A 26,503-nucleotide genomic window follows, 5' to 3' on the forward strand; every position below is an offset into this window, starting at 1 on the left:
CAGAGCCTGGCATTTTCTTTCTCGTAAACTCACAATCTCTAAGATGTGCAGTGATGGTAACAGAAGGAGTGGCAAAACTAATTATATTAATAATGTCAATGGGCATTTATTGAGCTCCTACTACTGGCCACACACTGCTCTAAGTAGTCTAGTTTTTTTTTTTTTTTTTAGATTGTATTTATTTATTTGATAGACAGAGATCACAAGTAGGCAGAGAGAGGGGGAAGCAGGCTCCCTGCTTGAGCAGAGAGCCCGATGTGGGGCTCGATCCCAGGACCCTGCGACCATGACCTGAGCCGAAGGCAGAGGCTTTAACCCACTGAGCCACCCAGGCGCCCCAGTATTCTAGTATTATTTTAAGAAAATCCTTTCCAGAACTATAGGAGGACAGACCATTAGTATTCCCATTTCACTGAGAGGGGACTGAGGCACAGAGCAGTTAAGCAAGTTGCTTAGGAGCACTCAGCTATTAAACAGGGAAGCCAAGCCGTGGAGCTTCAGAGCCTGCACCATTCATTCATTCATTCATTTATTTAAAATTATTATTATTATTGCCTGCACTCTTACTTAAAGGTAAAATATATACATGGTTTTGTTTGTGTCCCCAGTGGACTCTCAACATCGTGAGCGCACACCTGCTCTCCACCCTCCCCACCCTTAGCCCCGCGCCCTGCACACAGCGGGTGCCGGCACCTAGAGGCGGGCGGGCTGCGGGGCTCTGCTGGCGCACCTGCAGGGTGTCGATACTCGCCCAGCGTGGCCGCGCGCTAGGCGGCAGCAGCGGGCCCCGCGCAGGGTTGGCGGCCACGCGGTCCCTCTTGGCCGGGTCGGTGGGCGGGCCGGGCCGGGGCGGGGCCGGGCGATCCCGGGCGCAGCGTTCGGGCTCGGGGCATTCTGAGCTTCGGGAGCCCGGCGAGAGTAGTAGGATGGCGGCGGCAGCGGGCGAGGCGCGCCGGGTGCTGGTGTACGGCGGCAGGGGCGCGCTGGGCTCAAGATGCGTGCAGGCGTTCCGGGCCCGCAACTGGGTAATTCGGCCGGGTCTCCGGTGGCGGTAGCGGGCGGGAACGCGAATGACTGGGGAGCAGAGGGCCCTGCCCGTGCAGCCCGGGAGGGCTGACCGGACGAAGCCGGAGCCCCTGCGCGCCCCAAAACAGGAGAGCTTGCACGTGCTTACACAAGTCTGCTGTTCTTGACTACGAGTGCATGCTCACGCCCCAGGTGCCGGCCTTTGCTCTGCAAGGAGGTGGGGGATGGGCCGCTCGCTCGGTCTCCGCCGGGCCCTGGAAGTCGGGGATGGCTCCGGAGAGAATTCCAGAGGGGAATGAAGAGGAGCGGGTTTGAGGGTACAGGGAGAGACGGTGAGAAGGACGCTCTGGAATTTGGCTGCCTGGCACGGGTTACTACCTCTAAAATCGTGAACTTACAGCTTAACGCCCTCGAACCTCAGTTTCCCCATTTGTAAAATGGGGATGTTGTTAGTAGCTGTCCCTTAGGGGGTTGTGCGGATTGAATGAGATCATTTAAAGTACCTGACTCGTGGTAGGAGCTGTTGAAAGATTAGCTATTAGTATTACTGGAATTAACCCCATCATTTAGCCAGCCTTGGACGTGGTATTTTGAAGGCTGGGCGCCTCAAATGCTGGTGGCTTCTTCGTTTTGAAAAGATTTCAACTACTTTGCATAATCGGGTAATGCTCCCTGCAGGAAGCAAGTAGGAGTGGAACTGATCTGTGGTCAGAGACCCTGACCCCAGCCGCCAGGCAGGGCTCAGCACATTCCTGGTGGAGGTCCGCCCTGTGTCTTCTCGCTGCAGCTGTCACTTGCACAAAATGTCCTGGAGCTCTGGGGAGCTTCATCTGGGGGGTTTAGTTAGTAGCCGCAGGAGCTTGGGCCAGGGTGCCCAGGAACGAGGGAGAGAGTTTCCTTCTTGTTCAGAATCTGGTATAGTACTTAGAAAAGATTCTAAATGCACCACCGGCTTCTACTCTGAACTTGGGAAGACTGTTTTGAGGGGTCTTCCAAGGTCTGCGGAGGTGAGAATGGGAACAGGTAAGGAGTGCTGGCCGCAGGCTAGACACTGTGTTCCTATATACTCTTAATTTCATTTACTCTTCCCCAGACTTGAATATGGTGGATTCTGTTGGTATCTGTGTATTCAAGAGGGGAGGCTTGTGGGTTCCCCTGGTTGGGGGCACTTGGCACAATCTGGCAAGCTGATTCACCTCTCTACTCTGTCTCCCCTACCCTATCTCTTCATTTCTAGGAGCCCTGGGAGGGAGGGGCTGGGATACAACCTTTTCTTTGTGTCTGTATCCCCTGTGGCTGGTGACATAGAAGTAGTAAGTGTTCTTGAATGAATGCTGTGTTCTTCAAAGCTTGTGGTAGAGATATTTATCTGTGGGGCCTGCAGACCTTGGGTCGCTGGAACTTTCTGAGAAAGAACTGGGTGTTACACATACCAGGAGCTCTCGCAGTTAATTTTCACACTAACCCTGTTAATTGTTAACAATGAACAGGCATGAGAAAGGCACTAGTTTGTGGGATGAGGACCCAAAGCCATTCCTCTGTGCTTGAGGACAGGAGTCTGAAAACTCTAGCCCTCCAAGGGCCAGATCTGGCTTGCCATCTGGTTTTGTACACCTCATGATCTAAGATTGTTTTCACATTTTTAAATGGTTGGTGGGGTGAGAAAAATGAAAAGAATACTATTTTGTGACATGTGAAAATTACATGAAATTCACGTTTCTGGAGTTTTAGTGCCTGAAGTTTTATCCGGACATAGCCACGCCTGTTGGTTTATCTAGATTGTCTGTGGCTGCTCTGGGGTTTAAATAGCAGATCTGAGCCTTTCGACACAGACTGTATGACCAGCAAAATGTTTGGCCCTTTACAGACGAAGATTTATGCAGACCCCTGGTCTAGGGGTCTCTGGAGGTAGACGGTTTGGCTTCAGAGGTGAGAGGGGAGGAGGAAGGTGAGGTGTTTGGAAGCTGATGGGCTGGGCTAGGCTGGGGCTTGGTAATGGGTAGGCTGACTGAAGCCACATGTCCCTGTAAGGATGGCTTGGGGTCAGGAGTTGAGATCCTTTCTCCAGTGGGTTTTCTTTTTAAGCCTCTTGCCTGTCTCCATTGCCCCCATTTCTGGGTGTGGATCTTTAATGGAATTATAGCTTACTGTCTCTTGACCAAAGCTGTTTTCTCTTCATGCTAGTGGGTTGCCAGCATCGATGTGGTGGAGAATGAAGAAGCCAGTGCCAGTGTTGTGGTTAAAATGACAGACTCGTTCACAGAGCAGGCTGACCAGGTAATTCCAGAAAAGGACCCCCATGTTTGCAAGCACTGTGGTAGGGGGACCATGGAGGGGGAGGAGGAGTGGTTTCCACTGGTGACATGTTCTTTTTTTTCAACTAGTATTCTCTACTTATGAAAGCCATTTATTTATTCATTTGTCAGAGAGAGAGTGCGCATAAGCAGGCAGAGTGGCAGGCAGAGGCGGAGAGGGAAGCAGGCTCCCCACCAAGCAAGGAGCCCGATGCGGGACTCGATCCCAGGATCCTGGGATCATGACCTGAGCTGAAGGCAGTGGCTTAACCGACTGAGCCACCCAGGCGTCCCTTGGCCCATTTTCTTGTCTTTTCTATGCATACTATATGTTTTTAGTTTCATAAGTTGAGATAATCTTGTATTTTATATTTCATGGTGAGCTTTTTTTTTTTTTTTGACATAACACTTTATTTAAATACTTCAGATCACTTTAAAAAAAAACCTCTGGGGATACCTGGCTGGCTCAGTGGATTAAGCCGCTGTCTTCGGCTCAGGTTATGATCCCAGCATCCTGGGATCAAACCCCACATTGGGCTTTCTGCTCAGCAGGGAGCCTGCTTCCCCCCTCTTTCTCTCTCTCTCTGCCGTTGACTCTCTGCCTACTTGTGATCTCTGTCAAATAAATAAATAAATAATCTTAAAAAAAACAAAAACACTGTCGGTGTGTGATTTTTAATTTCCTTAGTTTCCACTTCCTGCACATGTAAGGGTTTTGCAGTTTTTCTTTTTTAAGTTACCAAGAATCCTGTGAACATCTTTGTCTCCATCTCTGATTACTTAGGATGCATTCTAAAAAGTGGAGCTCCCCAGTTCAAAGCATGAATACTAACAAAAGAGGTTTTTTTAATTATAAACTGATAGCTTATTGAAAACCAGAAGTCAAACAAATATGTAAGTAAACAGTGAAATAACCTTTTTCTCCCCATGATCCTGCCACTGCCTGGAAGGAACACTGTTGACAAGTTGATGGCCATCTTGGTGTAAATATCAGAGAAGCCCCTCAGTGGTCTAGTCTTTCCTGAAGAGCTGTTCCCACAAGCTGTTTGGGGGACTGTGCTGTCTGTGGTTCTCATGCTGGCGCTATAGCCCACATTCCCAAGGAGATCTCCACATCGTTCTTCGTGTGGTGTGCCATACTTTTGTGAGCACTCTGTGAAGCAGGTGGGCAGGTGGGGATAGACCCATGTTGGAGCTTGGGAGACCGAGTTTCAGACACTTAAGTGACATGGCGAACAGGCTGGCTGGTGGTGGATAAGGAGCATGGATTTTCTTTTCTTTTATTTTTTTAAAAGATTTTGTTTATTTGACAGATCACAAGTAGGTAGAGAGGCAGGCAGAGAGAGAGAGGAGGAAGCAGGCTCCCTGCTGCACAGAGAGCCTGATTCGGGGCTTGATCCCAGGACCCTGAGATCATGACCTGAGCCGAAGGCAGAGGCTTTAACCCACCAAGCCACCCGGGCACCCCGGAGCATGGATTTTCTAATAAGGGACTTATCGGGGCGCCAGGATGGCTTCATTGGTGGAGCATCTGACCCTTGATTTCTACTCATGTCGTGATCTCAGGGTCCTGGGATTGAGCCCCACATCAGGCTGAGCAGGGAGCCTGCTTCTCCCTTTCCCTCTGTCTTCCACTCCCCCTGCTTCTGCTCTCTCTCTGTTCTGTCAAATAAATAAATAAGATCTTAAAAAAACAAGATCTTAAAAAAAAGTGATACATATATGATGTAGAAAATTAAGTAAAGCAAAAAGAAGGGGGTGGATTTCAGCCCCACTATGTAGTTAATGTTTTGCAGTATTTCCTTCCAATCCATTTCTCCAAATGTATACATGTGTAAGTCTAAAAAATGAAAAACAATAATCCAGACTGAGCATACTGTCTTGCTCATTTGCTCTTTCTACAGCATCCATTTGACAGAGGTTAGGATGCAAAAAGCCAGCTGACTTATTCCAGAATATAGGTTTTTGTTGTTCTTACTTTTCTTGACATGATCCTAATGTTTGCTGAACCCGGTGATTACCTGTTGGCCTTAATGGGCTTAATAATAAAACCCAGCTAGGCAATGTTACATGTCAGGCTCTGGTCTAAGTGCTTCATTCACTTTAACTTGCTTAATCTCTGTTACACTCCCAGAACAAAGTTTCTGATTGATCTCTCTTTTCAAAATGGGGAATTTGAAGCAGAGAAAAGCTTTGGCATTTGCTCAAGGTCAAATAGGCAGGAGGTGGCAGAGTTGGGATTTGAACCTGCGCAGTGGGGTTTGATATCTGCGCTCTTGACTCCATGCTAAGCTGCCTCTCAGCAACGTAGCTCCATGTGAACCAAGTAACGAGAGCCAAAGTAAATGCAAGGAAGCACCTGGGCTTGGTATCGGCAGCTCTTCTGTGTTCATTGTCTTGTCTCTTCCTGTTAATTGCAGGTTTTTGAGGTCATGTGCGTTTTTGAAATTGACCCCATCTGAGACTTGACAGTGCATTTTATTTTATTTAAAAAATAATTTTTTTTTTAAAGATTTTATTTATTTATTTGACAGAGATCACAAGTAGGCAGAGAGGCAGGGAGAGGGGGAGGCATGCTTCCCGCTGAGCAGAGAGCCCAGGACCCTGGAATTATGACCTGAGGAGCTGAAGGAAGAGGCTTTAACCCACTGAGCCACCCAGGCACCCCAGTGCATTTTAAAGAGAAAGATGGAGCAATGGCTTAGTTATTACAAGTTCAGACTTTAAAACCTTTAACCCTCCCTAACCGCCACTCACTTAGTTAAGAATTTCTGGATAAACGGCATGACATCCAGTTTTTGTTTTTAAGGCTTCAGAAGAGGAAATTCAATTCTAATATAAGTAAAATTGACCCCTGAGGCAGGAAATTCACTAGAGACAGTGAGGAGATAAGATGTGAGAAAGGCATTAAATCTTTTTTTTTTCTTTTTTCTTTTTTTTTGGGGGAGAGAGGACAGAGGGAGAGGGAGAATCTCACATGGGGCTTGATCTCACAACCCTGAGATCATGACTTGAGCTGAAATCAAGAGTTGGAGGCTTAACTGACTGAGCCACCCAGGCACCCTAAAAGGCATTAAGTCTTTGGAAAACTATTGGGCAGAGAGTAAAATTGAAGGGGGAGAAATTTTAAAATGCACAAATGTAAAAACAAGTCAAACAGGCGCATTGTTTCTGTGGGCTCCATACTTCCCTGAAGAGTAGAACATGCACAGGGCTGTGTGTACATATGGACATTGGAAGATCTCCAGCGTCTGGCAGCTGAGATCTGGGCTCTTGGTAACAGGACTTGGTTTAAGAATGAGAGGCCGGGGCAGCCTGGCAACCAGCGTAATAGGAGGAAGGTCGACAAACGTAAGGCAGGATTAGGTGAGACACTCATGAGTAGAGACCAAGGGAAATTTAAGAGGAAAGATGTAGGTATGGGATGTAGGGAGAAGAAAGGTTGGTTTCCATTGCCCAACCCTTCTCTTGGAGGCAGTGATTGGAGTCCTTAGAAAATGACGGGGAAAGAGGTGGGGGACTGAAATGTTGCCACTGGTAACATTTGCCACTTGGGTCAGGTCTTCTTAGCCATTCTAGAGAAGTGCGAAAGGGTCATGTGGTTGATGGCCAGAATTGCCTGTCTTGCCAGATTTTTGTTCGGATAAATTGTAACAAAAGGACATGTGTATATTTTCAACACTTCAAAAATTTCAAACAGAAGTAGAGAGATAAATGAATACCATGTACCTGGTATTGACCAACATTTTGCCATTGACTATTTTTATTTTTTTTAATTGAAGTATAGTTGGTTATTTTTTATTGCTCTTTTTAAAAAATATAATTTTTCACTGGCATTTTGTTTTGGAGTTGCACTTCTGGGGATTTTTGTATGGAGGGGAGAAAAGAATTGATTATCTCAGATAGTGTTTCTATGATGCGTGAAGAAAGTCTGGAAAGAAATACACCAGAAGGTTAGTTGTGGGCAGTGAAGCTCTCGGTGAATTCTTTAAATTTTAAAGCCTTCTCCTAACTTTACTCCCGTTGTTTTATTCGAGGCATGCTTAGGTCCCAGCCTTTCAGGATGCTCCAGAGAAGACTCTAGATTGCTTGGTAAAAATCACATTGAATTTTCTTTATCCAAAATGCTTATTGTAGATTGGTCGTGCATCCAGTCTTTCAAAGTGTTCATTGCCAGTGCTGTTAACTGACTTTGAAATGAAGTGAAAAATAAACGGAGGTGTCCATGAAGATGTTAGCTTGTTTAGGTTTACCTGACGGTTTATGCACTTTTTTGTCCCCTTTGTTTAAGGTGACTGCTGAGGTCGGAAAGCTCTTGGGTGAGGAGAAGGTGGACGCAATCCTTTGTGTGGCTGGAGGCTGGGCTGGAGGCAACGCCAAATCCAAGTGTGAGTCCTTTTCTGCATTAATCATTCATTCCACTCTGCTCTTTGTCCAGCTGGCACGGATTGGGTCCATCCCGTGTGCCGGGCCAGATGTTTTCTGTATTCTCCCAGAAGCTTTGCAATAGCTCTGAGAGGTAGGGATTAACCTCCCATGTGACAGATAAAGGAAAAACTTCCCATAGAAGGGGGTTAGGGAAAAGGGACGTTGAGTTTGAAGTCAGCAGAAAGAAATCAGCATTGTGTCCACCCTAATCTTTCAGGGCCTCTTACTGGGAACTGGAGAATATGTGAGAAATGGAGAGATCCTTCTGAAAGTCAGACTCAAAACTGTGTGTGTATTAAAGCTGAGTATAGGGGCACCTGGATGGCTCAGTCGGTTGGGCGCCTGCCTGCCTTAGGCTCAGGTCATGATCCCAGGGTCCCTGCTCAGCGGGGAGTCTGCTCCTCCCTTTCCCTGCCCCTCCCCCCTCCGTGGGTGCTCTGTCTCTCGATTTCTTTCACTCTCAAATAAATAAATAAAAAATGATTACTTAAAAAAATAAAGCTGAATATGTTTTTCAACTTACTATGGAAATTTTCAAGCATACAGAGAAGTTGAAAGAACAGAAGTTGAAAGAAGTGGGGCACCTGGGTGCCTCAGTGGTTAAGCCTCTGCCTTCAGCTCAGGTCATGATCTCAGGATCCTGGGATCGAGCCCCATATTGGGCTCTCTGCTCAGCAGGGAGCCTGCTTCCCCCTCTCTCTCTTCCTACTTGTGATTTCTGCCTGTCAAATAAATAAATAAAAAAAAGAAGTTGAATGCACTGTGCCCTTACTTATATATAAGTGTAGGAGGTAAATTTAATATGTATATATATTTTAGTTGAAAATATATTTTAGTTGAAAACATGAACATCTGGAAATAATAAAATATTAACGAAATTTTTATGGTTGCCTGACACTGAAACATTTTTTAAAAACATATTTACTAGGGCGCCTGGGTGGCTCGTGGGTTAAAGCTTCTGCCTTCAGCTCAGGTCATGATCCCTAGGTCCTGGGATTGAGCCCCGCATCGGGCTCTCTGCTCAGCAGGGAGCCTGCTTCCTCTCTCTCTCTGCCTGCCTCTCTGTCTACTTGTGATCTCTGTCAAATAAATAAAATCTTTTAAAAATAACCAAAAACATATTTACTTACTTATTTTTCTTCCTTGTTATGATTTGTGTACATATCTAGATTAAGTAATTAACATTTGCTGGACTCCTGCTCTCTTTCTGGTGTGTGTGTGTCCTGTGTGTGCATTTTTTTGTTAACCATTTGAAAGTAAGTTGACATTGTGCCACTCTTTGGCATTCATCTTTAGGGAGTAAACCTATTCTCCTACATTCTCATATACCGTGGACCTCCCTAAGAAAATTAATAATGGTTCCATAAGATTACTAATACTCAGGCTGTATTCAGATTCCTTAATTTATTCCAGATCTTGTATCATTTTTTTTTCCCCCACCTAAATGTTCTAGTCAGGGTTTGTGCATTGCATTTTGTTGTTTTTAGTCCCTTAATCTAGAATTTTTTTTTTTTTTTTCTTATGATAGACTTGGTGTGTTCAGGGCACTTTTCTCATAGACTGTCCTACATACTGAATTTGTCCATTTCTTTAAGGTGTCACGTACCTTGTTCCCTTGTCCATGGTATTTCCTGTGAACTAGAATTTAGATCAAGAGACTTACTTAGATCCAGGTTAAATATTTTGGAGGTGAGTGTTCCTCCTGAGTGATGTGTGCTTCATGTGACATCACGTTGGGATACTTAACGAGGTCAGATCACGTCCCCACCCACAGTGATGTCAATTGGGTACTCGGTTAAGGTGGTAGCGACAGACTGCCATTGTGAAGGTAACGTTTTCGTGTTGGTAGTTAGTGATTGTGGGATGCTATGTGGGCATCGTGTGTGAATGTCCTATTTCTAAGCCCTTTGAGGGTCTCAAATTCCCCAAACCTAGTGGTGTTAAGCCTCCATTGATAATCTGTGCCTGAGTCAGTGGTTTTTAAATTCTGTCATTCCTTCTTTGTGTATCAGTCAAAGCTCTGTAAAAAGGAATTGATTTCTCTGTGAAATCAGTTACATGTAAAATTGGTATTTTGTGGAGTGATCAGATTGGCAAAACACCCTCATAGCCTTTTGTGTGTTTTGGAAACAAGAATTGATGACTTTTTTTTTTTTTTGGTCTAGTCCTTTGTAGCTGGGAAATTCAGTGCCCAGGTTATCTCTGCCTGATGACCTGTCCTCCTGTATCAGGAGGCCTTTCTCTCTGGCTTGTGGCTTCTTTCTCTCTTGCTTGGTGGGTGATGGGATGTACATTAGCACTTACTCCCCACCACATCTCAGGCAAGGCCAGAGGGTGAAAATAAGCGTGAAGTGGTTGTTTTATCAGCTCTCTTTTAAAGAATCTTTAAAGCTGGCATTAAACTTTCAGCCATAAAAAATGTAGCTGTATAAAATCCCTCTACTAGTCCCTCAGACTTTTATTCCAGGTAGAACCTGACTTAGACATACAGGTTCTTACTCTGAGTCTCTTGCCCTTTATAAAGAAGAACAATTTTTTAGTTAGAGCCAATCCGGAGTATTAGTTAACATTGAGGAAGCTGAGACTCCGGTAATCCTGTGGTCTGGCTTCGAACCCAAGTCTCTGACTACAGGCCCTGTGCCGTTTGGACTGGACCTTGAGCTGGGGACTGGGAGGGAAGGAGTGGCTGTTGGGGCCTCGTGACGCCATGAGTGGAGCTCACCTTCCACTGTCTTTCCTGCAGATGCTGAGCTCACATGTTTTTCTTTCTCCACTCAGCTCTCTTTAAAAACTGTGACCTGATGTGGAAGCAAAGCATGTGGACGTCGACCATCTCCAGCCACCTGGCCACCAAGCACCTCAAGGAAGGAGGCCTCCTGACCTTGGCTGGTGCCAAGGCTGCTCTGGATGGGACTCCAGGTAAGCCTTCATTTCCCAGTCTGTGAAAAGGGAGCACTCCCCCTTCTCTCCTGGGCTGCTGGGTGCGTCCCTGAGGTCAGGGACCTGGGAGCCCCTCACCCTCCAAGGTGCTTTACAACTGGGTGGAGTTGGCTTCCTTGAGGCCTGGATCTTTTTAGGGGGAGGACTCCTGACCCTTCTAGGTGCATTATCTTCATGCTGGTCTGGGGACAGAGTCCTGTAATCTGGCATTCCCACCAGCTTCCCTTGTCAGAGATCTACCCTTCAAGGCATGGTGCTGAGCCAGATACTGATCAGTTAATAAACAAGTTTTATCTTCATGGCAGAGTGTCTGCGTGTCCCCAGGAAGCAGCTCAGCCTCTGGAAATGGGGATTGTAGGGTAAGAGAAGCCAGCAGTGGTTTTTCCACCAGAGCCGAGGGGCTTTGAACAGATTCTTTGATGTCTTTGACCAAATTCTGCTGTAGTTTCTCTCACTGTAAGTGGCAGTAATGCCACACCGATGTGTAGCCATGAGGCATTGGAGGCATGGACGCATATCCAGTGCCCAGCACGGGCCCAGCCCTCTTACAGCTGCTCCTGTCCTCTTGTGTATATTCTCACTGAATCCTGAGGTGGGTAGTTCAGGCAGGCAGACTGGAAGTTCAGTGAAGTGATGGGTCATGATGGCATCAGTGAGCTGCAGATTTACTTTGAACCAAAACCCTGATCCTTTCTAAATTGTTTATCTTTTCTCTTACATCACACAGATGCGCGTTTTCCTTGGCGTTTTTACTTCCTCTTCGTTTCCTGGGGCTGCCGTGACCGTGGACTGTGTCCTCAGGGGTTAAACAGAGAGACTTATTTTCTTACAGTTCCTGGGGCTGGAAAGCCTGAGACAGGGGTGTCGGCAGGCTAGGTGTCTTCTGAGGCCTCTCTCCTTGGCTTTCAGACGGCTGCTCCCTGTGTCCTCTTGTGGTCTTCCCTTTGTGTGTCTGTCCTGATCCCCTCTTCTTGTAAGGACACCAGTCACATTACTTTAGGGCCCAAAGACCTCATTGTAACTTCATGACCCTTTTAAAGACCTTGTCTCCAAATACAGTCACGTTCTGAGGTACCACAGGTTAGGATTCCAACATACGAATTTTGGGGGTACAAGTCAATCCATAACCCTCCCTTTGGGATAAGGCTAATGAAATTTAAGTGGGGTAGGGGAACAGCACAGAGAGGCAGAAAGTGTCTCCCTCTGCTACCTAAGTAAGCTCTTCTCTTAAAAAAAGGAAGGGAGGTTTTTTGGGGTGGAGGTGCTTTTTAGTAAGTGGTAGAGACCTCGAGCACCTTTTTCAATTTTAATGTAGGTCACTGAAGTGTGAGGCTCTTACAAATTAACAATTTCTTGGCACTCGTTTTCATATTAGATGTCTTGGAGCCTGTGATCTTACACGCCCATGGCTCTTGCAGTAATTATAGCTCTGTAAATGTTAGATGTTAGTTTGGTTGAGATCTGATTTTTATTAAAGGTGACATAGAACAGAGGCACTAGAAAGTGAGTAGAGAAATGAGTAAGTTTATAGCTTGACGTTTAAAAAAGAAAACCTTATGACCAAAAGACTAATTTTTCTAAAGAACAAAACAGTCTTTTCCCTTATTTTGGCTTTTAAATATCTTTTTTATTTATAGTTTTGGATATTGGCTAAGACTGCATTGTTTTGGAACCACACTGATTGGTTTTCTGTTGTGGTTTGGTTGCTTACTGTGCAGTATTTGGCAAGTTATTTAACTTATCTGAGCCTCAGTTTTGTCATCTGTAAAATGGGGATAAATAATTGTACCACCTCTGTGTGGTAGTTGAGACTTGTAAATATCTTAATGGGTGTAAATGGCTTAGAAAGATTAAATTATAGAGTCAGTGGTCAGTGTGAACTTTCGTTGTTATTTATTCCAGACTGATGTTAAAAGCCCAACTATTTCTGCTTCGTATATTAATAAGCTTGTTCATGTTTAAGTTCTTAGTTAGATGTTGTTAAATGCATTTGAGTCATGAGGTCTTTTAAATTTGATTCAGATCCCAGAGTAATCTGGGGAAATCTATGCATAATCCAAAAGTAAATGATGAACAGGCTTAGTGGTCCTTCAAGCACATGAAAGATTTTTGTTTTTCTTTTTTTAAGAAAGGTTGTTTAAAGGGTGCCTGGATGGCTTAGTGGGTTGGGTGACTGCCTTCGGCTTGGGTCGTGGTCCTGCGGTCCTGGGATCGAGCCCCACATCAGGCTCCCTGCTCAGTGGGGAGCCTGCTTCTCCCTCTCCTTCTGCCGCTCCCTCTGCTTGTGCTCTCTCTCTCACTCTCTCTGAAATAGATAAATAAATAAAACTTAAAAAAAAAAAAAGAAAGGTTGTTCAAAATTGGAGAGTTTTCTCTTGGAAAAGTACTCAGAAAACCTCACCCTTCAGTGTCCAGGCTTATAGCTATAGCATCTCCTGGTGGATAAATGATTAGAAGGAAGGTGATTACTTGTTTACCACCTAGGGACCTGTGCTGTGTTTGGAAATCAGTCTTTAGGGACTACACTGATCATTTTAATAATTGGGAGGAAAGTGTTTATCTTCCCCATGAATGCGTCTTGCAAATGATCCCCTTACCTACATTGTGTGGAATTCTGTGGAATTAAGTCATAAAGGTCTCTGGTAGCTTGTTGCTGGTTTCTTTCTTCATCGTGTTGTTTGAATGGAAGGAGGAGGAGACCTTGCGTGTCTGGTGGGGCCTGGGGCTGCGTGCATAAGATTCGTGTGCTGGTTAATTTTAATCATGCAGAGTGTGTTAGATCTTTATATCATTGTTGGTTTCCTTTCCCAGATGAGACAGAGAAGCCAGAGATGGCGAAATCTTCTTGTGCTTCTCAATAGCGCTTTGAGACCTTGACCCTCTTTTGCAATTCAAGGTTGCTGTTGGAGAGCGTAGTGATTGGTTCCTTAGCTGGGCTGTGGTCCCCACCTCCCCTGGATTTTTGATGGCCTTCTCGTCTGTTAATACCTTGAACAGCATGCTTACTGAGTTTTTCTAAGAAGGCTGCTGATCTCCAGAAGAAACTGGTTTTTTGAAGGAGGAGAGGTGTTTACTTGCTTGGTTGTTGTTGGTTAGAGAGAATCTACAGCTGGGTCCCGTTGGGGAGAGAGACCGGTTCTTGCCACCTGTCCGTGGGACAGACGGAAACCAGACCTAGTGAAATGTATGCCTTGCTTCATTCAGCAAACATTCACCGACCAGGCGGGAGGAAAGGAAGATTAATAGATTGTGTGTATCCTTAAAACGTGAGAATTATTTAACTGCTATTCCTTATAAACAGTGAGTGGGGCACACTACTGCTGTCACTTTGATGGGAAACGTTTATTGAGCACCTGTCCTGGGCTGAACCCACAGTCAGGTACTTTCTCCCCATTTTCCAGATGGGGTAACAGGATTAGAAAAGTTTTGAAAACTTGGCTGTGATTTCTTCAGCGGTGAGTGGAGGAGCTGGGACTTGAACTTGGGCAGCCTGCTCTCCAGATGTTGTTCCATCTTTCCCTTGAGCATGTATTGATCTGAGGGTTTAGACGCAGCTCTTGCCTGGCCTCTAACCTCGATGCAAGTCTGTGTGTGAGCCTGGGCACGTTTTGCATCCTGTCTGCGCCTCGGTTTGGTCAGCGGTAAAAATAAGATCCACCTCATGGTTTTTATGATAAATGTGAACTGTGGGGTGAGTAACAGGAACACTTGAATATTATGTCCCTTTCCTTCTCTCTACAGGTGTCCATCCTTCTCTTCCTCCAAGACTGGTGCTATGGTCTCTGGACACACTCGTGGTGGCCACTGGTCACTGAACTGTTTTCTCCCCCTTCCCCAGGGATGATCGGCTATGGCATGGCCAAGGGCGCTGTACACCAGCTGTGCCAGAGCCTCGCTGGGAAGAATAGCGGCATGCCTTCCGGCTCTGCAGCGGTTGCTGTGCTCCCGTAAGTGGTGGGGCTTCCCGGTCCCTAACCACCTCTGCCCCACTGCCAAGAGTTAACATTTGAGTAGCTTTCCACCAGGGACTTGTGTGTGCTGTTGTCTTGGCTTCTAGAATTTGCCAGAGGCCCTGAAGATGTTTCTTCAGATGTTGGGCGTGTCCCCGGGCTGTCCAGAGTGGTTGATTGGCTGAGGGGTGGGTCTGTTTGTCTTGCCTCTTTTCTTTCCGGGGTTTTTTTTCCTTCCCTCTATCTGTCCCTCTGTTCCTCCTTATTAAACGTAGCCTACACATTTTATTTTGATATGTATAGTTCTTTTAAGTTATAAGGTCAGTGGAAGAGAGATTGTATTTAGTGTTTGTGTGGGTGTGTTTGTGTGTGGTAGGGGATGGGGTCTGAGGAGAATGTGGGAAACTGGGAGATGCTCTTATTTGTGACCAGGAGGAGGGTCCCTAGTCAGCCATCCCAAGGCAAGGCAGCTGCTTTGGAGGTAGAGTTCCTTCCTGCTAGAAGGATTCCAGCACTGACTGGCTTGCCTCTTGCCTGCAGTTCTAGAAAGTGGACATTGGAACCGAGAGGGTCCTGGGATTTCTGGTTCCCTTTCACTTGTGAGCTTCTGTGAGTCTGTGACCTGCTCCCCAGCTGTTTTTTTTTTTTTTTAAGCTTTTATGTATTTATTTATTAGAGAGAGAGAATAAGAGAGAGCATGAGAAATGAGAAGGTCAGAGGAAGAAGCAGACTCCCCACTGAGCTGGGAGCCCGATGCAGGACTCTAGGATCATGACCTGAGCCAAAGACAGTTGCTTAACCAACTGAGCCACCCAGCTGTTTCGAATGATTCCTGAGGTCTGAATGTTCTTGGGAGAGTCATACCTGTCTGCATTCCGTATTCTCTTGTTGAAAATCTCGAGGTTTTGTAGAAAACAGCCACAAAAACGAAGGATGAGACTTTTCACATATTTAAGGGAATATTATTTTTAGTACCCTTAAAAAATCCTGAGAGACGAGTCTGCTACGTTTTAGGGCATGGAGTAAAGATAAAAGCAGCAAAGCAGTTTACTTCATAAAAACTATACTTAAGAAATGGCAGGACTGTGTTTTAGAAAAGACTTTTTCATTTTGTTTCTGTCTGCCTGGAGGGTGAGTCATGGAACAGCTCCCTGAGTTAGGTTTGGACGTGATATCTATAAGTGTGGAGGGCTCCCTGGCTTCCCTCTGACTGTCCTCATGGGACCTTTCTGTGTAAGTGTGGCCACCCCTGGTGCCAGAGGCTCATTGTGCATTTTCCCAGCTGAGGAGGATGGGGAGGCTGTAATTCTGAGAGCCAGCATGTACACACAACAGCCCTGTGTCTGTGCCCTGCAGGGTGACTCTGGATACCCCAATGAACAGGAAATCCATGCCCGAGGCCGACTTCAGTTCCTGGACACCCTTGGAGTTCCTGGTTGAGTGAGTACTGACATGGTGTCATAATATGGGCAGCTGCCTGCCTCAGTTGTCCACCTTTTATAGACTGGGGGACAAGCCGTGTTATCTTAGCTAACACACAGCTCTGTGAGGTCACCAGGCCCCCGAGGGTGTGTCATACATCCGTGTGAATCTCAGAGGGGGCTTGATAGTGCTGACCTCTGAATCTTGAGCTGACCGGCCTGAGCACATTGTCTCACTGCTCCAGGCCTCAGTTTCCCGATCTGTATAATGAAGTCCTTCATAACTGTGAGGGCGGTTACATGTGGGAACGCTTGGCTTGTCACGATGTCTGACCCATGCAGTAGGTGTTCCGTAAACCTCTACTCCTGTTAACATTGTCATCTCTGCTAAGGGGAGCAGTGGTCTGGGGTAAGATGCTGATCTAGGGCACATCGGGGCTCCTGTGTCTGAATTAGTGCTGAGACACAGACCTACAGAAAGTGTCCTATATTCCCCAAATCCCATTCAGCCCTTTGTGAATTTGGGTGGCATTTGAAGATCACAGAGAAAGAGTGAGCTTTCTCACCCTGTTGTGTGTGTCTAGATCTCAGTTCCCCAAAGCTCTCCATGTGGTAAGACGTACTCCCTGAGCACCCACTGTGGGCCAGGTGCTGTGCTGGGCCCTGGGCAGGGAGATGGATAAGGAGCAGTCCCTGCCCTCACTGAGCTGGGGCTGACCTTTCCCCTGCTGGCGTCGGTGTGGGCCAGGTTTGGGATGTGCTTCTGGCCTGAGGTTACATCTCTTTTTCATTAAATTGAGAGATACCAGGGACTTTTATCTGATTTTTGGGACTAGTTTTAAGTAGTCCTTTCTATGTGCCAGGCACCATTTTAAATCCTTAACTATTATCTTATTTAATGTTCATAGCAAGTCAGTGGGGGAGGTGCTCTCATCTTTACTTAAGGTTTGGGGACTTGGAGGCCTGGAAGCTGGGGAGTAAGGAACGTGCCTAAGATCACGTAGCAGAGCCGAGATTTGAGCCGAAGGGTGTGGCTGCTGAGCCCGTGGTCTTAATAGGGCCCACAGTTCTTTCTGCCTCCCAGGGTTTGAATTGGGTTTTGCATTTAAGCTTCTTTTTAAAAGCCAACACTTCCCAACGACATCCATGACCTAGGTTCTAGATGCAACATCTGGGGTCATGTGTGTGAATTAGAGCCAAGCTGTAGATCCACAGAGGGTGGCTGGGATAGCCCTCCTTTGTCCCAGAAATCACAATACCATTTGTGGGATTTGAAAACTCACTTGGCAAAGTGGCATGAAATGTGCCTTGAATGTCTGGAGCTTGGTGGTCTCTCTCGTCTATGGCAGACTGATGAGGAAGATGAAGAAATAAGACCATTTGATACATGTGTAAGTAACACACATGTGCTGACACATCCAGCCTCAAAACCAGTCTCCTTCAGAGACTTCCCTAAGCCCTGCCTGGCCCCAGAGAAGGGTCATGGATGTTATGTCAGGGAGTTTCAGCCGTGCTTTGGTCTTTGGGCTCATGTAATAACGGCTCTCGGCTTCTTCAGCTGTCAAGGGTGGGCCCTTGAATGACTTGACATTAAATGTCAGCTCTGGTCAGGTTACTGATCGGCACTGAAGAATCTCCCAGGACCTCCTGAGTGCTTCCCAGTTAATGAAGGTGCAGAGTCCTAGCTGGCAAATTGTCCAAAGGACCATGCACTCAATGTAAATGTTCGAAAAATTATCAGCTACTTGTTAGGTATAACAAGTAGCTGATAATTTTTCGAACATTTACATGAATGTGCTGTGTCCTTTTTAATTTCTATCTTCTTAGAAGTCTTCCCAAGCAGGGTTCCCTCCCTCCACACAGAGTGTTAATCCCCCCCCCATTCCTGCATTTAATATATTGTATTTTAATATTCTGTTTTTTGTATCTTTGCCCATTGCTGTGGGTGTTCCATTTTTGTTTCCTTAAAAAAGAAAAAAAAATGAATTTTTCTTTTAAATTTCTAGGAAAGTAATAGAGTAAAATGCATCTCTTATCTCTTAGAATTAACTAGTTAAGGTTTCTTTTTAGTCACTTAAAATCACAGTGCTGGGTTATAAAGGATTCCAACAATGAAGAAGAATACAAATGTACTTCAGTTAAAATCTCGCTGAATCCTGCCACTTGGAAATTCGAATGAATATTGAGATTATGAGGGGCCCGGGTGTGTGTATCTGTGGCTTTTTCCACGGCTGCTGCTGCTCTCCTCTCCCTCCAAGCCACTGGTGGGAATAGAAGCATGTGTTCAGATTTTTGCTTTGAAAATGTAAAGCTGATCATCTTTGTTCTAGAACCTTCCATGACTGGATCACAGGGAAAAACCGACCGAGCTCAGGGAGCCTGATCCAGGTGGTAACCACAGAGGGAAAGACAGAGCTCACCCCGGCGTATTTTTAAGCTTTGTCTCAGTGCCTCCTCGGGACCTGCCAGACGAGTCGTTTGTCTCAGCGTGGCTGTGTCCAGCCCTGTGTTTTCTGTAATCCTGTTTGTGGTACAAGATAGAGAGTCCTGTTTTTCCTCTTTCCCAATGTGCATTTTTCCTCCCCGGACAGTGTAAAATGTTTGTGGGAAATAAAAAAGATACATGAGGGTAGAGGCCCGCAGATGGCATTTCAGTCTGTGTCAGCGATGCGAGTTTAGGAGGTGTTGAATGGGCCCCTCTTGTATCTGTGTCATCTCAAATTGCATTTGAGACTCCGATTCTCTGTCCCTGACGGTGGCTGTTGACCCGTCTGCCCAGTTCAGAGGTTTGTTGATATGGGGGATGTTTTGGGGGCCTGAGTTATTTTTGAATGTGACATTTATGTTGTGGATATTGTTGTTGGAGCCTCAAATTGAACTGCCTTACAACTCCTTTTGTGGTGTAACTAAAATCCCGTGGATTCTGTTGAGACACCTTTTTCCTGTACAGTTGCCAAAAGTGCAGCAGAACTATTGTGGTCATTTGGAGTTTATCTTGCTAATAAATGCACTTCATTTATTGTGTCGTCTTTTTTCATCAGCCGCGTCTTAAATACAGATACAGATGAACCTACAGCCGTCAGGGAAAGGGTAGACTCAAAGCCCGAAATAAATGTTTTCTTTCTTTTTTAAAGATTTTATTTATTTGTCAGAGAGAGAGAGCAAGAGCACAAGTAGGGGGAGCAGCAGGCAGAGGGAGAGGAAGAAGCAGGCTACCCCCTGAGCAGGGAGCCCCACGTGGAGCTCAATCCTAGGACCCCGGGATCCTGACCTGAGCCGAAGGTAGACTCTGAACCGACTGAGCCACCCCAGTGCCTGTTTTTTTGATTCTTTAAAAAGATTTCTATTGAGGTAAAATTCAAATAACAAAGTTAAGCATTTTAAAGCGGAAAATTCAGTAGCATTTAGTGTGTTCACAGTGTTCTTTAATCACCACCACCGTCTAGGTCCAGAATACACTCATCACCCCAAATGAAACCCCATCCCCACTGATTGGTTGCTCCTCATTCCGCATGTGTGCCTCCAGGCCCTGGCAACCATGAATCTGCTTCCAGTCTGTGAAGTGGCCTGTTCTGGATTTGTCATGTCCAGTAACTTGCAGCCTTTGGTGCCCGGCTTCTCACTCTGTGTGTTTTCCAGGCTCACCCACGAAGGAGCAGGTGTCCGTACCTTGTTCCTTTCTGTGGCTAACAGTATTTCTTTGTGTAGACTGCAATTACCCCTCCTGCGTTGATGCATACGTGGATGGTTTCTGCCTCTTGGCTGATGTGACTGGTGCTGCTGGGAGCATTGGTCGGGGGACCTGTTTTCAGTTCTTTTGGGTAGAGTGGGGTTGCTGGGCCATTTGGCAGTTCTGCATTTAACTATTTGAGGGGACTTTTCGGACCCTAGACACTGTACTTTGTGGGGACCAAGGGCAAGCCACCCCAAATGGGCCATTTGGGCCAGATGCATATTTTGAGCTGAAGGGAGGCAAGACCCCATGGGCTCAAGAGAAACTTGGGCCCCTCTCTTAACTACACAGAAGAATCTAAAGTGGGTGTCTTTCCCAGAATAAAGGTTATTAGCAGAGAAGTTTTATCTGAATGACCCATCTGTATGACAGGGCAAACATCGAATTACCAAACATCTGCTCTTCTATTGCTTGTGAATTATGTTTTCCCTTCGAAAACCCAGACCCCTACCCCCTGCTACTTAGTTCGGGATGACTTATGTAGCTCATTTTGCCTGTCTTTGGAATTTCCACGTCTGTGTGGATTCCCCATACGTTTATGTGTATTATGTGTATTAATGTGTAATAATGTATTATGTGTAATAATACACATAACGTGTATTATTAAATTTGATACCCTGTTAATCTGTTTCGGTGTCCACTTGGTTCTTAGACCAGCCTGAAGGACCTTTGAAGGGGACAGGATACTCTTTTTTTTTTTCTTTTCAGCATAACAATTCATTGTTTTTGCACCACACCCAGTACTCCATGCAATACTCGCCCTCCATAATACCCATCACCTCCCCCAACCTCCCACCCCCCGCCCCTTCAAAACCCTCAGGTTGTTTTTCAGAGCCCGTAGTCTCTCATGGTTCATCTCCTCCTTCATTTCCCTCAACTCCCTTCTCTCCCTCTCCCCATGTCCTCCATGTTATTCCTTATGCTCCTCAAATAAATGAAACCATATGATAATTGACTCTCTCTGCTTGACTTATTTCACTCACCATAATCTCTTCCAGTCCCGTCCATGTTGATAAAAAAAATTGCGTATTCATCCTTTCTGATGGAGGCATAATACTCCATAGTGTATATGGACCACATCTTCCTTAACCATTCATCCGTTGAAGGGCATCTTGGTTCTCCACAGTTTAGCGACCGTGGCCATTGCTGCTATAAACATTGGGGTACAGATAGCCCTTCTTTTCACTACATCTGTATCTTTGGGGTAAATACCCAGTAGTGCAATTGCAGGGTCATAGGGAAGCTCTATTTTTAATTTCTTAAGGAATCCCCACACTTTTCTCCAAAGTGGCTGTAGTCTCTTCAATAAATGGTGATGGGAAAATTGGACAGCTATATGTAGAAGAATGAAACTCGACCATTCTCTTACACCGTACACAAAGATAAACTCGAAATGGATAAAAGACCTCAACGTGAGACAGGAATCCATCAGAATCCTAGAGGAGAACATAAGCAGTAACCTCTTCGATATCAGCCACAGCAACTTCTTTCAAGATATGTCTCCAAAGGCAAAGGAAACAAAAGCTAAAATGAACCTTTGGGACTTCATCAAGATCAAAAGCTTCTGCAAGGCAAAGGAAAGAGTCAACAAAACAAAGAGGCAACCCACGGAATAGGAGAAGATATTTGCAAATGACAGTACAGACAAAAGGTTGATATCCAGGATCTATAAAGAACTTCTCAAACTCAACACACACAAAACAGATAATCATATCAAAAAATGGGCAGAAGATATGAACAGACACTTCTCCAATGAAGACATACAAATGGCTATCAGACACATGAAAAAATGTTCATCATCACCAGCCATCAGGGAGATTCAAATTAAAACCACATTGAGATACCACCTTACACCAGTTAAAATGGCCAAAATTAGCAAGACAGGAAACAACGTGTGTTGGAGAGGATGTGGAGAATGGGGAACCCTCTTCCACTGTTGGTGGGGACAGGATATTCTTGGTCCCTGACAGCTTCAAGGTGATGGTATCCAAATTGTACAGGAAAGCAGGAAAGAAGGTGGGGGCTCAGGAAGGCGGGACTGATTTGTTCAAATCCCCCAGGGCTATGGTCTGAATGTTTGTGTCCTCCCCATCTCATTCCCAAACTCGTATGCTGAAATCCTCATGCCCAGTGCATTGGCGTTGGGAGATGGGCCTTTAGCACCCTTATAAACATAGCTCCTGTGAGATCCCTGGCCCGTCCACCACTGACATCCAAGTCTGTGACCCCGAAGAGGGCCCTTACCCGACCATGTCCCCACCCTGATCTGAGACTTCAGCCTCCAGAACTGCAAGCAGTACCTGTCTGTTTACAAATCACCCCAGCCTGTGGTGTTTTATTGTGGTGCCCATGGCATTGCATGTCTGTTCTGGTGAGCCCAAGACGGACAGTTTCCATTCTTCATGTGAAGAAACAGTCCCATAAGTTAAGCGACTCTCCGGCAGTGTAATTAGTTTCAGGAGAGCTGATTTCATTCCACTTGGCAACCAGAACTTATGATTGATTATTTAGGCGTGTTTCTCTTTCCTTAGTGATGTACAAAAAGACGAGAAGTAGCAAGAGGTGAGGAAGAGGGGATGTTTTCTTTCATGCTTTAGCTTACCGTTCAACAAGTAGTTTCTGAGTGCCTCCTACATCATAGGCTCTGGTCTGTGACACACAGGTGCCTGAAGGAGACAAAGACTTCTTAAGAGTTTCATTCTGTACATTAAACAGTGTACTGGAACCTGGATATGTGTAGACTATGTGAAAAAAGTAGAGCCTGTGGGGGAAAAAAACATGGTAGGGGGTGGTAAAAGGAGTGTTGGGGTGGGAGGGGCTTACAGTTTTAAGGTAGGGGGTGGTATGGGCTGAGTGTCCTCCCCAAAATTCCTCTGTTGAAGACTGACCCCCCAATGCGGCTGTAATTGGAGATGGCCGCTAAAGAAGGTAATTAAGATGAAATGAGATAATAAAGTAGGGGGAATCTGGATCCCGTATAATCAATGTCTTTATGAGAAGAGACACCAGAGAGCTCTCTGTGCTCTTGCTTTGAGGAAAAGCTGTATGAAGTGTGGGGGGAAGGGGGAGACCTTCCCTGTGCTATGGTCCTAGCTGGACCGAGATCAAGTTGACATGTGACAGATTAACAAGAGAAAATGAAATTTAAGGGGCATAAATACAGAGAGTCCACACAGGCAGCAAATTCCAGAGACAATGAGGCAACAGGAAGCTTACATGAGCTAAGGAGAGGGGTAGTGCCTGGGGATACAAAGAGAAGCTCATTAGCAGGGAGAGGAGTGGAGATGTCTGGGGAAACAAGGTTGCCCTTTTAGGCAGTTAAGTTCTTAGGTGAAGGGGAGTGTCTGTTTTAGGCTCTCTTTTCTGATGTAAATTTAGGCAGCTGTGGGGTAGGGGAGCAGAGAGCTTTTCCTGAACCTGTTGGGTTATTATTACTTTTAACTGAAAACTATCTTTATGCCTAAGTGGCCATTCTTGAGGCAGCCTGTCCTGGGTCCCTGGAGCTGATAAGGCAAGAAGGTGGATGTCTGCAAACTAGGAGGAGTCCTGAGCAGCATCCTAATTGACTAGTACCTTGATCTTGGACTTCAAGCCTTCAGAAAGTAAACTGTTGGTTAAGGCCACTCATTGGTGGTATTCTGTTATGGCAGCCAGAGCTGACTAAGGCAGACAGTGAGTGAGGACCTCATGTTAGGAGGTGACATTTGAGCACATCTTAAAGGAGGTATAGAAGTTAGCCACTCATTTAGGTTTGTTTCTCACTTCTTAGGTGGGGGAACCAGGCAGTGCAAAGGCCCCAAGGCAGGAGTGTGCCAGGCATGGCTGAGGAGGCCTTGGTGGTGGAGTGGAGTGGTGGGGAGAGTGAGGGGCAGCTGTAGATGAGGCCAGAGACATGATCATGTGGAGCACAGGTTCCCAAACCATCTCGGTTCATGGTGCCCTTAGTGTCTTAGTAGTTTTTCACGATGCCTTACATCAAAGGAAATATAGAACAGTGTTTTTTTGTGTGTGTGTGTGTGTGTGTGTGTTTTTTTTAATTTGACAGAGATCACAGGCAGAGAGGCAGGCAGAGAGAAAGGAGGAAGCAGGCTCCCCAATGAGCAGAGAGCCCGAAGCGGGGCTCGATCCCAGGACACTGGAATCATGACCCGAGCTGAAGGCAGAGGCTTTAACCCACTGAGCCACCCAGGCACCCCCAGAACAGTGATTTTATAAGTGGTTAGATCCTCACAACTCAGTAGTCGAGTCTGGCAGATGTTGCCATGTTAACCTTGGAAATGGAAGCCATCCTGTGGTGCCCCTGTGAATGCACCGCGCTGTTCTAAGGTGCCTCGGGGGACAGTTCGAAAATGGCAAATGTAGGGTGGCCCATTTTCAGGACTTTGGCTTTGACCTGTGACAGCCATTGCTGGGATTCGGAGTGAAGGAGTCACAAGATACATTTTTTTTTTTTTTTAAAGATTTTTATTTATTTATTTGACAGGGAGAGAGAGACAGAGAGAGAGAGGAGGAAGCAGGCTCCCTGCTGAGCAGAGAGCCCGATGCGGGGCTCGATTCCAGGACCCTGAGATCATGACCTGAGCGGAAGGCAGAGGCTTTAACCCACTGAGCCACCCAGGCGCCCCTCACAAGATACATTTTAAAAGATTGGTTCGACTGTTGTGTTGAGGGTAATTCTGAGGCTAATTGCCATCATCCAGGCAAGAGATGATAGAGCAGCTAGGGAGGGAGACGTGGGTGTGGTGGGAAGAAAGTCATAATAGCATCTATTTTAAAGGTGGACTCAACAGTTTGATTTATTGTGAGGGGGAGAGAGAGCGAAGTCACTGATGACTTCCAAGGTCTGTGACATGAGCAGAAGGGAAGATTGGGTTGTTTATAAATGTTATGGAGAAGGCTGTGGATAGGACAAGCTGTGCTGGGGTATCAGAAGTGTAGTTTGGACAAAGGTTTGCTCTACTAATATCCCAGTGGGCAGATGCATTTGGAGTCTGGAATTCGAGAGAGAGAGTGATCTGGAGGCTGTGGGCATTTGAAGCTGTGTGATTAGACGGCTAAGATCATGGGAGTGTGTTGGTCATGATCTAGGAGGTAAGGACCACACAGTGAGGTGAACAGGGCAAGTTGAAGGTAAAGAATGGTTGAAGACTAAAGGATTAAGTCTAAAAAGCTAAAGAAAACTGAACCTTGGACTAGGGGAAGAGTACTCAAGGAAGGACAAATTTGGAAGGCAGACCTCTCCCCAAGGCTAGCATCTGGACCTCTTTCGAGAAGGTATGGTTGTGGCTCATTGGATAGCACAGAAGTTTCCTGGGTGTTCTAGGCCAGTGCTGGTCTATGATCACGGGGAAGCAGGAGATGCCCTGCCAAGACATAAGTAGACTGAGGCTGGGAAGCACACCAACTGGGGCATCTTTGAGATTCACTGGAGATTCTGCCCACTGGGAACTGCTGAAACTTAACAGGAAGCTATCCATGGGAGTGTTGCCAGATGTCCTCTGCAGGCACATGCACGGTGGTCATGAGGCAGGGGCAATACGGAAATGAACCAGGACCAGGAAGAGAAGCCCCTTTCTCTTGCAGTGTCCCTCCAGCACGCTCTACTGGCAAACGGAACATTGCATCAACATGCAGGAGTAATGCTTGCAAGATTCATCTCCATTCAAGCAGAACAGGCAATGAGATGTGACTTCGGAGCAGAGAGGCAATACACTGGTAACTGGCTGTTATGGACTGGATGTTTGTGCCCCCCCCCCAAATTCATATGTTGAGACCCACCCCACCCTCAATGTGATGATGTTGGGAGGTGGGGCCTTTGGGAGATATTTAGTATGAGATGAGTCACCGGAGTGGGACCCACACGATTCGTGTCCTTACGAGAATTGTGAAAGAGCTTGCTTCTCTCCTCTGGTTGCTGCAGATGTGAGGAGACAAGAAGTCAGCGTTCTGCAACTCAGAAGTGGGCTCTCACCAATCCCCAAATATAACGGCAGCCGGATCTCAGACTTCCAGCTGTGAGAAATACATTGCTGTTGTTTATAAGCCACTCAATCTGCGCTAGTGTGATACAGCAGCCTGGACGAAGATGCTAGCAATCCATTAAATACGTGTGGAGAGGAGAAGGCCAAGGACCCAGCGCTCTAAAACCAAGAGAATAGGGAGAGGAGATCACCTAGGCGCACTGAGAAGGAACAACCAACAAGGTGGGAGGAAAATTACAAATGTGGTGGGTGCCTGAATGGCTCACTTAGTTGAGCGTCTGTCTGCCTTCAACTCAGGTCCTGGGATTGAACCCCCATTGGGTTCCTTGCTCAGTGGGGAGCCTGCTTCTCCCTGTCCCTCTGCCTGCCGCTCCCCCTGCTCATGCGCTCTCCCTCTTTCTGTCAAATAAAATCTTAAAAAGTATAAGGATGCCTGTGTTTGAACATGGTACTTCTGCTTACTTATTGTAGAAACCTCGAGTCTATCGTTTAATCTATCTGTGTCTCATTCAGATGAGAGATGGGAGCATAATGGTAATGATCTCCAAGGATTAAGCAGATGAATTAATACAAAGGGACTGGTGCGTAAAAGTGCTCAGAAAGTGTTAGTTAAATAGATTAGTCTCTAATTTATCTTGAAATATGATGGGAAAACCAGAATGTTACCTTTTAAGAGCACATCATTCAGTAGTACAATTATCTGTTAAACACCTTCTCAGGGTCAGGTTAA

At 46.0% G+C, this 26,503-nt stretch overlaps 1 protein-coding gene across 1 annotated transcript; it reads left to right on the top strand.

Annotated features, from left to right (window-relative positions):
• The first annotated feature begins 868 nt into the window (after positions 1-868).
• Positions 869-19,079, top strand: QDPR (quinoid dihydropteridine reductase). The gene is made up of 7 exons (XM_032854510.1): positions 869-1,025; positions 3,211-3,303; positions 7,612-7,708; positions 10,527-10,667; positions 14,527-14,635; positions 15,995-16,078; positions 18,390-19,079. The coding sequence occupies exons 1-7, from the start codon at positions 927-929 to the stop codon at positions 18,493-18,495; spliced, it is 729 nt and encodes a 242-aa protein (XP_032710401.1). The 5' UTR covers positions 869-926; the 3' UTR covers positions 18,496-19,079.
• The last annotated feature ends 7,424 nt before the right edge of the window (positions 19,080-26,503 follow it).

Source organism: Lontra canadensis, unplaced genomic scaffold (genome assembly GCF_010015895.1).
Source record: "Lontra canadensis isolate GAN:19392208 unplaced genomic scaffold, GSC_riverotter_1.0 scaffold1, whole genome shotgun sequence".
In the NCBI taxonomy this organism is placed as follows: domain Eukaryota; kingdom Metazoa; phylum Chordata; class Mammalia; order Carnivora; family Mustelidae; genus Lontra; species Lontra canadensis.

What these genes read in the sequence shown, in the direction of transcription:
- QDPR (XM_032854510.1), top strand. Translation starts at nt 927, where the DNA reads ATGGCGGCGGCAGCGGGCGAGGCGCGCCGGGTGCTGGTGTACGGCGGC. An exon ending in CGTTCCGGGCCCGCAACTGG is followed by an intron (nt 1,026 to 3,210) that starts GTAATTCGGCCG and finishes TCTTCATGCTAG; the next exon opens with TGGGTTGCCAGCATCGATGT. An exon ending in GCAGCGGTTGCTGTGCTCCC is followed by an intron (nt 14,636 to 15,994) that starts GTAAGTGGTGGG and finishes TGTGCCCTGCAG; the next exon opens with GGTGACTCTGGATACCCCAA.